At 42.8% G+C, this 13,559-nt stretch overlaps 1 protein-coding gene across 2 annotated transcripts in view; it reads left to right on the top strand.

Annotated features, from left to right (window-relative positions):
- Window positions 1-13,559, top strand: part of SEMA4G (semaphorin 4G) — a 176,555-nt gene that overhangs the window by 118,807 nt on the left and 44,189 nt on the right. For both annotated transcript variants that reach the window (XM_069980193.1, XM_069980195.1), the window contains exons 6-7: window positions 8,776-8,869; window positions 11,352-11,465. In XM_069980193.1, the coding sequence (XP_069836294.1) occupies window positions 8,776-8,869; window positions 11,352-11,465 (208 nt within the window). The remainder of the gene's footprint in view (window positions 1-8,775; window positions 8,870-11,351; window positions 11,466-13,559) is intronic.

The raw sequence follows: 13,559 nt of genomic DNA, 5'->3' as shown, positions 1-13,559 counted from the left end.
ATGTGGATCCTGTAGGTGTGAGTGCACCCTTACAGCGAATTTTATTAGAAAAAAACACATTCCTGACCTTTTTTCATGTTAATTTCAGTGCAGACTTTGTCCTATACATTTTCCCTCGAGCCTTGTCTCACAAACCTCATGATTTCCATTAAAGGGGTTCACACTACTTTTTACAATCCTTTTTTTTTTAAAAAATGAGTCAACCTTACTTTTGTGTCCGTTAAAAAAAACGGATCCGTTTTTTCATAATGGAATTCAATGGTAAAACGGATGCACACACATGAATCCGTTTTTTCCATCTGTTTTTTGCAAAAAAAGCCTAAAAGGGGTTGTTCACAAAAAATGTTTTTCTTTCAAATCAACTGCTGCCAGAAAGTGCCTTAGATTTGTCTCTCAGTACTTATTAGCTGCTGTATGTCCTACAGGAAGTGATATTCTTTCCAGTCTGGAGTGGGAGATGTTTCTGTAGGGATTTGCTGCTGCTCTGGACAGTTCCTGACATGGACAGAGGTGGCAGCAGAGAGTACTGTGTCAGACTGGACAGAATACACCACTTCCTGCAGGACATACAGTAGCTGGTAAGTATTGGAAGACTTGAGATTTTGTAATAGAAGTAATTTACAAATCTCTGGCACTTTAATGGCACCAGTTGATTTGAAAGAAAAAAAATTGGTGAAGGACCCCTTTAATGCTTATAAGTTATATTTAAATAAATGTATGGTAGTTAGTATGTGGATGCTTACTAGATGTTTCCATAGATGAACTGCTAGACAACACAACAGGAAGTGTTGACATAGGGGCATTGGAGATGAACAGTTGCTGCACACTTTGATTCTGTCCATTTAATCATTAACTTATAACCGGAGTTATACTTTTGTGGAACAGAATCCTGACTTGTTACCCCGTGACCTCACCATGTGACATGTCATATGATCAGTACAATGACGGCCATCAGGATACACCTGTCCTAGTTACAGGAGCCTTTGGTCCTCACCTGCCTGAAGTGGCTGCTGACAAGGAACGATAGATTGTATTAAACGGTGCTGCAGATGTGAAGAGAGATGGGAGATTTAGCAATGTCTGTGTTTTTTCTAGTCTGGGTAACGTACTCCATTATTCCTGTTCTCTGTGAATTTTCTTGTGTGAGTTTTCAGAGGATTGTGACCTAATGATCTCATCCATGCCATGAATTGCAGAAGTAAATGCAGTCATTAGTTTCTATATGATGACAGCAACAATACCCAGTCTGCGACCAAGGCTAAATGTATGCAGAATGTTTTCCTGTCTGCACGCATGTGAAAACCATATGGGCAGCAGTTCTGGTAAGACTTCTGCTGTCCATACACATCAGATGATGCTAAACACTTGTTCCGCCGCCAGCTATTACTCAAAACAGCCCGTAAACCGATTGTACCTTTGGATAGCTGCTTTTGATCCAAGATCTTTCCTGGGGTCCGTTCGGCAGGTGATGCAGTTATTGTCCTAAAAAAACAACTTTTAAACTGGCAGCCCCGTGCCCAACGGCCGGGGCTTAGATTGTGTATGCATTAGGCTGGAACAACCCCTCCATCCCTCCTACCCACCCTCCTCATCATTAGGAATGCTCCAGGCAGATTGTCTCCTATTCCTCAGCTGTTTGAATACTGAACATGGGCTGGATCGTTAAGGCACCTGTGCAATCTTCAGACAGGAGAAAATGTTCCAATGGCATTCCTATTGATGAAGAGGGTGGGGAGGAGGGACGGAGGGGTGGTGTAAAGTTAGGGCACAGATACTCCTGTTGGGCATGGGCTGCAAGTTTAAAAGTAGTTTTTTAGGACAATAACTGCACCACCTGCCGAACGGACCCCAGGACAGATCTTGGATTAAAAGCAGCTATCCGAAGTTACAAGTGGTTTAGGGGGGTTAGAATGTGGGTACAGAGCCGCTTTAAATCAGAATGTAAAAACAAAAACAGGAAGCCATCTTACTGGTTGGATCATTGAAGTCTATTGTCTATTTTGTCCAAATATATATTTTGGTATAAATAAGAAGAAGGTAGCATAGCATGTAACTTGGTTGCTGAGTGCCAAGAGAATTGTTTGTCCTAGATAAAGAAGAGACTAGTTAGGCTTTTAAGAAAATGAAGAGCAGAAATGGGAGCTTCTCCCTGTGCTATTGTTAGCACACTTGAAAATACCATCATAGACTCTGGAGTCCGGGAAGAGTACTTCTGGTGAGCTTTTCGTTTGCAGTATCAGGTCCCAGAAATCCTTGATATGGCCAGCCTTTCCTGGTGCACTATTCAGAGAATTGCGTATCTTTCATATGAGTAGAAGTATATACAACATGACAAGGCCTGGAGGTGCAGCGTAGCAACCAGTTGATTCACTCTGGGTACTTGGGACTGATATAGGGGACTAAATTATTTACAGCGTTGCCTTGGATTACGAGCATAATTCGTTCCAGGACCTCGCTTGTAATCCAAATCCACTAATTTTCCCTTAGGAAATCATTGAAATACATAGAATTGGTTCCCCACCTCAAAAATAATTTTTTTAATATTCTGAATAACATGTGAAACAGGCATTTAGAAACCGCTGAATATGTGATATTATAAATTACTGTACAGTATAGCAATTAGCATGTGGTGTATAATGTATAGTAACTGCATAAACCTGAAAAAACATCAGCAGTTTGTAGATACAGGATGGAACTGCAGATCCCCATAATGCAGTAGCGTAGTACAACAGGGTAGAATAGAGAAGCATTGCTGCTGTCAGAGGTTTGTGTGGTGACATGACAGCAATGGGGAAGGGGGTGTGTTCAGCATGGACCAATCAGGAAGTGAGAATCACAGCTCTGTGCAGGGGGACAGTGACAGATATCTTTCTATACAGCAGTGTGTATAGTAGAGTGTGAGTGCAGGAACATTATAGCAGCAGTGTGTATAGCTGAGTGTAAGTGCAGGCACATTATAGCAGCAGTGTGTATAGCTGAGTGTAAGTGCAGGTACGTTATAGCAGAAAGAGAGGATAAAAAAACACAAGGGCTTACAGAGACTGCAGGGGGCTGGACTGGAGGGTTTACAGCTGTGAAGAAATTACCTCCCCAGTCCTGTCCCCTGATGCAAGCCCCAGCCTGAAGTGTATCTGCTATGATTTGGAAGGTGGGGAAGACTTCCTGGGTCAGTGTGCAGTGCTGTAGACCCCACTATGCAGACCATGCCCCTCCCCCACTCCCACCCAATACAGGGGGCTCTTAAACCAAGTTACAATTTTGCAAAACACTATAAATCCAAGTTACTCTTAAACCAAGGTACCACTATGAAGTGTTTTGGATTAATACTGAGATGCAAGTGTCTTTGGACCTATATCTGCTCCAGCTGAAGAGTGAATCAGCGAGTTGCTATTCTGCATCGTCAGGCTGCTGTTAGTTATGCATTTGTGCTGTGTGAGTCCTATACCATTAAACATCACATAACACTAGCCTATGCAGAGGAGTTAAGTAACTAGGCCCATCCTAAAGTTGTTCTAGTTAAAAAAAATAATAATAATAATAATACAGATGGGACATGAATAACTTGAAATAAAGGCAGGCTGTCACTTTCAGGAAGACCATTTCTGGCATGTACATCTAGATATTTGGCAGTTACATGGCCTTGGGTTGTTCAGATGGGATTCTGAATTCTTTGGTTTCTAACATTCATTTTGTGTCCGAGTGTAATGCTTGGATAGAACATTGTCTCCTTACTCTGCTCAGTGTCATCAGCATCAAAGCTGTTTGGATGCTGAGTATGCGGTAACATGCCGGAACAAGGAACAAATGTTTGAAAGCAATTGCTAGTGACTTGCTAGTTTTGATTGTTGGGGGTTCAGATCCAAGGCCCCCACCAATTGCTACTGAAGAGGCAGATGTAGTGTATGGATTCAGAGACCCTCTAGGAGTCTGTTCTCCGCTCTGCTGTGTACAGTATGTGAAGATCAAATCAGAATACAGCCAAAGGGGCACAGCTCTCGGCTTCTTCAGCCCCTTCATTCTAGCAGTGGGTGGGGATCTCAGGACTCTGCCCTCTGACGTGTCATTATGGTGTGTCAGTAGCTTTCTTTAAACGTTTGTTACCCTTTAATGTGTCATCTGTTCAAAGAGCAAACATTTCATCAGCTCTTTAAAAAAAATAAATAAATAAATTTAAATTCCAAAGTCTGCTCCAGCCTGTGGGGATTGAAGTTATTTTATAGAAACACACAATTAGTGTGGTCCAAGAATACGTTCTGACTTATTAATTCTCTCTTCCAGGAATTCATCACTCCGTTCTCCGTCTTACCTTATTTGAGCTGCAATGTAATTAGCCGTGCGTCTTTAACACTTCTGAAATTGTCTTGACAATTTAATTCTTACTATCGCAGATGCTCATTTAGCTTAATGTAGTATAATAGAAAGAAAAACACTTACCAAGCGTGACCAAAGCACTGTTAGGGTAGCTTCACACACATCGTATTGCAGTGAATTTTCTGCTGCAGATACGCAGCAGATTTGATGTAAATAACTGAACACCGCATCAAATCTGCTGCGCATCGGTTGTGTGTGTTAGCACCCTTTTGTAAGAAATTATTTGTACTCTGTAAAAAGAGCAGAGGGATTGCTTTGAAGCTAAGTCCATGAAGCTAAGGCATAATCTATACCTGGGTCAATAGCTGACCCCCAATGATGGGGTGACATGACATGTTTCCTGGCATAGGATGCTTAAAGGGAAACTGCTTTGTTTTTTTAACGCTCCTTGAAACAGCAGTCATTAGGGTGGTCCCTAGCAGCTTTTCCCAGCCCTGACGGCCTTAATAGCTCTTCTTGTTTTGGGTATAGAGAGAGATCAGTAAAGACAAGCAGGTGACACTGGGGGCTCCACAAATGTAGTTTAGGCAGAATGAAAATAATGACCGTTTTCCTTTAAGGGAGTTTCCCATATTGATACTGTGGTCTCCAACTCCAGACACCTGCTGTGATCAGGTGATAAAAGGGACTGTGGGGCTCTAGCCTGTATCCGTGCCGTGGTCCTTGCCGTGAAAAAATAGGACAGGTCATAGTATGGCTGCCTCTTCCCGCTTCTGTCAACTCCCGCACCTGTCACTTCTCCCATCTCCTCCACTCCTGTCGCCACTCCTGTCTCCCGCGCTTCTGTCACCCACTCCCCCAACCCAGTGCATGAAAATGGATGCAATCAACAGACATCCAGTGTTTTTCAAGGCACGGACAAAATAACGCTTCTTAAAAAACACTGGCCATGTTCGTTTTTTTTATCCCTGCAACCCTGTCTCATTCAAATACATGAGCTGCAGTACTAAGCACAGCCACTATAAAACGTATGGAGCTGTACCTGACAAACAAAGAAGATGACCTTTCAATCATCTAAACAAGGTGGATGTTGCGAGTTGGACTCCCTGATGGCCTTTTCGAAGAGCTGTATTACACAGTTAACTTCTGCCTGATAGGAGCTCCAGTCTTCTAGATTGGTGCTCATTTACCAAGCCCATTACATGGAAGCGTGGGCTGCATGAATGATTGCTGGATCATTGTAGCCAATTACCAATGTTTTTTAAACCTGCCGCAAGCATGCAATCAGCCGGCAAAGAGTAATTACCTGTTCATTGGCCAATCGCTGGGCTTATTATAAAGGGCAGTTATTGGCCTGTTCTGTCAATTACTGTCCTGAGTAAGAGAGCCCTAAGGATAGGCTATCAATATTGTAGTGTAACCCCTGTAATGAAGTCTTACTACACTATTGGGCTGTTGCTGTTCTAGATACTGTATGTGTGTGTCGTTAGTATTCTCTGTACATGATCGGTGCAGCACCTCCATCATAAACCTATTGTATGAACCTTATGCATTCACTTATCCCAAGTTATCCCCAATGTTATAGAAAAAAAAAATCAAACAGCACCTCTTGATCTGAAGGACTCGGCACATCCATACATTACACAAGCAACCATTTAACTTGACTGGGCACAGTGTAAGGCTATGTTCACACGCCATAAGAGACCGGCCATGTCACGGAATGGCCGGTCTCTGAAAAGATCACTGCACTACCGGCTGGTTGATCTTTATGGACGCAGAGTTCTGATGTGGGCACAGAACTCCCCACAGCACACTATGGAGCTAGCGGTCGCAGCTGCTCGATCCACAGTGTGCACTGACAGGGTTTTCTACGGCCGCTATTCACTGAATAGCGGATGCACAAAACTGACATGTCAGTTTGCGGCGCCGCTAGGGATCCCAGCCGGAGCATATACTATGTGTATACACTCCGGCCATAAACAGCAATGCAAGGTATATCCTTGGAATAATTTTACGAAAATATACCTTGTGTGAACATAGCCCAATGCTCCATTTTGCCTCTAGTAGCATGGAGGGAAATTAAAGGGGTACGCCAGCTAAATTTTTTTTCTTTCAAATCAACTGGTGTCAGAAATGGCCAGAGATTTGTAATTTACTTCTATTAAAAAATAATGCATGTCCTGCAGGAAGTGGTGTATTCTTTCTAGTCTGGCAGAGAACCGTCCAGAGCAGGAGAGGTTTTTTACGGGGATTTGCTACTGCTCTGGACAGTTCCTGACATGGACAGAGGTGGCAGCAGAGGGTACTGTGTCAGACTGGAAAGAACACATCACTTCCTGCAGGACATACAGCAGCTGATAAGCACTAGCAGACTTGCGTTTTTTTTAATGGAAGTAAATTACCAATCTGGCACCTTCTTACACCAGTTGATTTGAAAAAAATTTTTGTGCTGGAATACCCCCTTTTAACACTTGTGTTGAAGTTCCATCACAGATTATAGCTGATCATAACTGCAATCAGGTTATTATTGTTGTTGTCTAATATGCAACCTCTTATACAAACCCATCTTCTTTCCTCTACCGCTAATAAAAGAGTGGGATGGAGAATAAAACAGATACGTAAATAGTGAACAGTATATGAAAAACACCACTTTAATGTATTCACTTTAAACCTAGATATACAGTATGTATGTTCAGTCTTTGGACTGCTGTAATGTTTGCAGATGCATCTACACATCTCATATCTAGTTTGTGCTTCAGCTGTAGGCCAGGCTGTAGGTTGTGGATCAGCCTCTTATGGGCCTATTACACAGGACGATTATCATGCGAAAAATCGTTATATCGTTTGAATTTAAACGACAATCGTTCTGTGTAATTGCGGGCAACGATTGAAAAATGGTTCGTGTGTCGTTGATTTAGATCTGAACCTAAAATCCTTGTTAATTGTTCGCTAATCATTCACTGTAATTCCACATTTGTTCACTCAAGTTCCACATTTGTTCACTAATTGTTCAGCGTAATTGCGCATTGTTCATTGTTTTGCTGGGATCAGAAGGAATAAATGATCATAGTAACAATCTCAGTAACGATCGTAACTAACGACCATCGGTCTGTGTAATATGGTGAACGATTTCAGGTTAACGATAAACAATCTTGTTTGTGATAGTTTGTCGTTAGTTGTTAATCGTTACAAATCGCTTCGTATAATAGGACCCTTAGGGTGGTATTACACAGAACGCTTATCATTCGAAAATCCGTTAAATTGTTCAGATTTGAACAATAACCGTTAAGTGTAATAGCAGATAATGATTAAACTACCGACAAGAGATTGTTGGTCGTTTAATAGAATTTGGACCTATTTTTTGTGTTGATCATTTGCATGTAATAAGACGTCGTTCAGTCGTTCGCAGTAGTGGCGAATGCAGTGGCGACGACGGGACAAACGAAATAAGTAACGATCGTCGTTCCGTGTAATTGGGTGAACGATTTCAGATTGTTTGCCATAGCGGTCATTTGAGTTTATCGTTAAAAATTGCTTTGTGTAATAGTACCCTTACTCCTCAGTGTTGTTGGCAGTGTGAACCTGAAGCTGTACTGCAGTTCCTACATGTAATCAACATTGCATCCTCTGTAGCTGAAAGTTTTAGGGTGGGTATTACACGGGCCGATGGAGGGCCGGATAATACCTGTAAACGAGCAGCAATCTGCTAGATCGTCGCTTGTTTACTGGACCTATTACATGGCCGGATAATCGTTAAACAAGGGCTGCAGGGACATCGTTATTGATGTCCTTGCAGCCCTTGTTTAAACTACATACATTACCTATCCACGTTCCAGGGCTGCTTCTGCGGTCTTCTTCTCCCCGGGTCCCGCGCGCTCTAGCTTCAGAGTGGCCTGTCAGCTGACAGGCCACTCTGAAGCTAGAGCGCGCGGGACCCGGGGAGAAGAAGACCGCAGAAGCAGCCCTGGAACGTGGATAGGTAATGTATATCGTCAGTCGCCGGACGCGCACCGCTATTACACGTAGCGGTGCATGGTTGGCGCCCGACGAAAATAGGTCCAAACCTATGTCAACGATCAGCCGATGATCGTTGTCATCGGCTGATCGTTGTATTTATTACATGGAGCGATAATCATCATTAATTAATTATCGTTAATTATCGTTCCGTGTAATAGTACCCTTATTCTAAAGTGCCATTGCCATATAGCCTATTGTTTTGGTATTGACAGAAAACAGACACTTTTCACTTTATTACAAGGCACAATTGGACGTTGTAGCTTTTTGAAAGGTTTTGTTTAATGAACAGAATCGGAGGAAGTTTTGGCAGTGTGAGCTTGAGGGGACGGTGGTGGTCCATTAGCTCAGCCGCTTAGGACTCTTGTGTTCTGCTGTTCCCTTTTATCCTGCTATGATCACTGATCCCGCTGTGCGTCCTTAATCTTATTTATTTGCTTGTTTGTTTAGGATGCAAAGACCTTCCTCTTACCTACTAGCTTTGAAGACGGAAAAGAGAAGTGTCCGTATGATCCAGACATTGGTTACACTGGTCTAATAATAGGTAAGCGTGTATGTAGTAGTAATTACAATATTAACCCCTCAGGTTTCTGGGCTGGGGTGTGCCTGCTACCTCCATACCCCTTATAACGGCATCCCCAGGCTTGGCATATTGAAACCAGTGATAGTGGTTAACAAGATCGCTATAGGAACTTTATGAATTCTTTACATTCCAGTTTAATGGGTTTTCCAAGTTATAACATTTATCCCCTATACACAAGGTAGGGGTATTTTTAAGACTGTGGAAGTTTACGAGCCATAAAAACTGCCCATACAGAGATCAGAAGGGGAATCCATACATACCTTTGGTCTTGTTCAACCAGTTTGCATAACGGATAGATGTGTTTGAGGGTCCCAGCACCTCACTGGGGGGTGGGGCTCTACTTTTTAGGTGCCCACAGCATTTTATGTAAGGACCATTCCTAGCCCTCTCAGCTATGACTGATAGCTCTAGTGGTCTTCTGATTGGATGCTTGAGCCATCAGTCTTAGCTGAGAAGTGCTCTCAATGCACAGAGCTCTGGACACCTAAGCAGATAGGTCCACCTTCTTGGCACTTGCTGTGGCAAAGACATATAAAAACTCCTTATGCAGTCATACACGCTGCATGACCGAAACCAAAAGTATGTATGAACATACGTTATGGGCCTGTCAGCAGTTCTGATAGCTCAAGACTGTTGACATGATGGCTTTTAGGAAATGTAGTGCTGACAGGTCTTAAAAGGACACATTGTCAAAAAATGACCTATTGTTTAAAGTGTTACTGTCAAACATAATAACTTTTGACAAGTCATCAGGATAAATAGCTGAGTATAGCAGCAACTTACGTCACGCCCTGGCTGTCAATCATTTCTAATTTGTTTATTCATAGTCTCTGGAGCAAATTAGTCACATCTTGCGGATGGCCAGAGGGTGAAGTGCACTGCTGCTAGCTTCAGAAGTTATATCTCCAGATCGCAGTGGGTCTCAGAAGTGAGATCTGGTGGAATCTTTAACTCCACACTACTATATTTATGCGGCTGCTGTAAAGCATCTCTCTGAACTGCTGTAAACAGAGGAGCAGCTCAGATGGCTGCTCCCACAATCATAAAAAAAAGTGTCAATTTATTTAGTTTAAAATCATTTATATGGAAATCCCAATCCTAACCCTAAAATAACCATAAATCTAGTTTCATTCCGATTGTTGAAGTAGCGTTTCCTAAGAATTGAACTGTCCCTCTACTAAGCTTATATATTCCTGAAGATAATGTGGCCAAAAAACGAAACCTCTTGTGGCCGGAGGCAGAATCCTGGCTGCAGCCACAAGAGTGACTGGCAGAGCAGAGAGCCAATGGCTGCTTTCTCTTTCAATCCACTGTATTTAATTATAAGGGCCCATGAGGAGCCCTTATGGTTAAATGCATAGGTGCAAGAGCAGACTACCTTCTGCTTAACCCCTTATGTACTGCAGTGTGTAAGTGACCCAAAGTTCACTTACATGCTGCAACACAAAAAAGGGTTAAAAAGCAAAAGACAAGGAGATCTTAGCTTTGCTGCTCATGCATTGATAAACCCTGACCTCTGCACAGAGCTTCAGCTTTGCACATTTTCCTACTTGATTGCGGTAGCGGACAACAGAGGTCAGGGGTTATCAGTGCAGTGAAGCAGAGATCTGCTTTTTAAAGGGAAAAATTTTTTCTTTCAAATCAACTGGTTTCAGAAAGTTATATGGATTTGTAATTTACTTCTATTTAAAAATCTCAAGTCTTCCCATACTTATAAGCTACTATGTGTCCTGCAGGAAGTGTTGTTTATTTACATTCAGTAATAGTGGTCTCTGCTGACATCTTTGGCAGAGTCAGGAACTGTCCAATGCAGGAGAGGTTTTCTATGGGGATTTGCTACTGCTCTGGACAGTTCCTGACTTAGCCAGAGATGTCAGCAGAGAGCACTGTTTCTGAATGTAAATAAACAACACTTCCTGCAGGACATGTAGCAGCTGATAAGTATGGGAAGACTTGAGATTTTTAAGTAGAAGTAAATTACAAATCTATATAACTTTCTGACACCAGTTGTTTTGAAAGAAAATATTTTTCGTTGGACAACCCCTTTAACCTTTGCGTTTCAGTATGTAAGTGAACATTGGGTCACTTACACACTGCAGTACATAAGAGGTTAAGCAGAAGGACACAGGACAGCTATTACCTTCTCTTCCGAGCCCCCCCTGCTGCACGGGCCCCATAGCAGCTGCCTGCCCTGCCTCTATGTTAACTACGGGAAATCAGACTTCATATTCTATTTCATTCCCAATAAACATCATAGCGCCCTCCGTGGTTGCAGCTAGGTGAAGCAGAGCTGGTATGGTATAGATTACACAGCTCATTTGTCTCAGCTAGACTATACCTTCAGCGGAGCTGTTTCTTCTGATCTTTCTAGCCTTGATAATGTCTTATGTCTTCACTTTGTTTATTCATCAGAAGACTAATCTCTTTGATTTGTTGATTCCAGATGGAGGCCTGTACACCGCCTCTCGCTACGGCTTCCACAGTGTCCCAGATATAAGAAGGAATATTGTTCCACATTCTTTAAAAACAGAGGCATCCCCCTTGCACTGGCTGATGGGTAAGATACATATGAAAAACAAAAACATGTTTTACGTATTTACAGCATTAAGTGCTATATGTGTTGTTTAAAATACGTCAGTGGCTTACTGGGATGTTTGGCTTTTGTATATAATGGTAACTGACAGACAATCCTCTGTGAGTCATCTGTGAGCTATGGCGGCAATTGTAGCATTTAGCTGTTCGCACGTTCAAAATGACATTAACAAATACAATTGCACAAGGTCAGTTCTTTTCCCCATAGGTTAATGCTGACAGTCATTACTAAAAAACTACATGTAGTTGACTTTGGAATCAGTCACTTGCCGCTATGGTCTATTTTGGCTTGACAAAGAGTGGATGAGTACTTGTTATAAATGTAAGGTTGATCTGTAGCATTATTTCTCCTGTGGGCCCTAGAAATACTGTTTAATGGTGCGTTCACACCTACAGGATCTGCAGCTGATTTTCTGCAACAGATTTCATTTAAATAACTGAACACAGCATCAAATCTGCTGCAGATCCTGTAGGTGTGAACGCACCCTAAAGGGGTTATCCAGGAATAAAAAAAATACATTCTTTCATAAACAGTACCACAACTGTGCTCAGGTTGTGTTTTTGTCTTTCTTTCTAATAAGGGGTGTTCAAATCTACTGGTATGAGAACGTTTTATAGATTTGTAAATTACTTCTGTTTAAAAATCTCAACTCTTCCATTACTTATCAGCTGCTGTATGTCCTGCAGGAAGTGGCATATCCTTTCCAGTCTAACACAGTGCTCTCTGCCGCAACCTCTGTTCAAAGCAGATTAGAGTTTTGTAAGGGGATTTGCTTTTGATTTGAACAGAGGTGGCAGTAGAGAGCACTGTGTTAGTCTGGAAAGAATACACTACTTCCTGCAGGACATACATCAGCTGATAAGTACTAGAAGACCTGAGATTTTTTAATACAAGTAAATTACAAATCTATATAACTTTCTGGTCCCAGACGATTAGATTTTTTTTTCCACTGAGGTTCCCCTTTAAGTGGTATAGTGACATTAATGGTCCAATGTTATTTAAAGGTTTTAGTCATGATTTAAACACATAACCTTTTTCTTCAAATACAGCACCACACTTTTCCTTAGTTTGTCTGTGGTATTACAACTACGCTTTGCTTTCTTAACTTAAGCTGTAATAACACACAAGCGAAAGGGTGGTGCCATTTCTGGGAGAAAGCAGCCATGTATTTTCTAGTCCTAGATAATCCCTTTTAAAGAGGTTATCCCTCCAAATAACAATCCATCAGTAACTCCGCTCTCCCATCCCCTGCTGATGCTCTATTTCAGGGGTACTCAACAACTTATAGTGAAGGTCCACTTACCGGGGTCTATAGTCAGGTGACGGTCCGAGCTGAACATCGTTTCACAAACGTTCAACTATTTACATACAGAATTGCTGCTTATTAGCGGGAAAACTGGCATTTTTTCTCTCTCACCAGCCCTTTGATATAAGGTACAAAGGGGGTGACTGCCCTGGTAGTATATGGCCCCCCCTGTTGCTCCCCCAGTAGTATATAGCCCCCCCCCCTGTTGCTCCCCCAGTAGTGTATAGCCCCCCCCTGTGCACTCTCCCCCTGTAGTATATAGCCCCCTGTGAGCTCCCCCCAGTAGTATATAGCCCCCCCTGTTGCTCCCCCAGTAGTGTATAGCCCCCCTGTGCTCTCTCCCCCAGTAGTGTATAGCCCCCTGTTGCTCCCCCAGTAGTATATAGCCCCCCTGTGCACTCTCCCCCTGTAGTATATAGCCCTGTGTGAGCTCCCCCAGTAGTATATAGCCCCCCTGTGAGCTCCCCCCAGTAGTATATAGCCCCCCTTTGCTCTCCCCCTGTAGTATATAGCCCCCTGTGAGGTCCCCCCAGTAGTATATATAGGCCCCCTGTGCTCTCCCCCTGTGATCTCCCCCCAGTAGTATATAGCCCCCCTGTGATCTCCCCCCAGTAGTATATAGCCCCCTGTGCTCTCCCCCTGTAGTAAATAGCCCCCTGTGAGGTCTCCCCAGTAGTATATAGGCCCCCTGTGCTCTCCCCCAGTAGTATATAGCCCCCCTGTGCTCTCCCCCCAGTAGTATATAGCCTCCC

This window comes from Dendropsophus ebraccatus, chromosome 8 (assembly GCF_027789765.1).
Source record: "Dendropsophus ebraccatus isolate aDenEbr1 chromosome 8, aDenEbr1.pat, whole genome shotgun sequence".
NCBI lineage: Eukaryota > Metazoa > Chordata > Amphibia > Anura > Hylidae > Dendropsophus > Dendropsophus ebraccatus.
The sequence above is the reverse complement of the archived record's forward strand: the minus strand, read 5'-3'. Positions and strand labels throughout refer to the sequence as shown.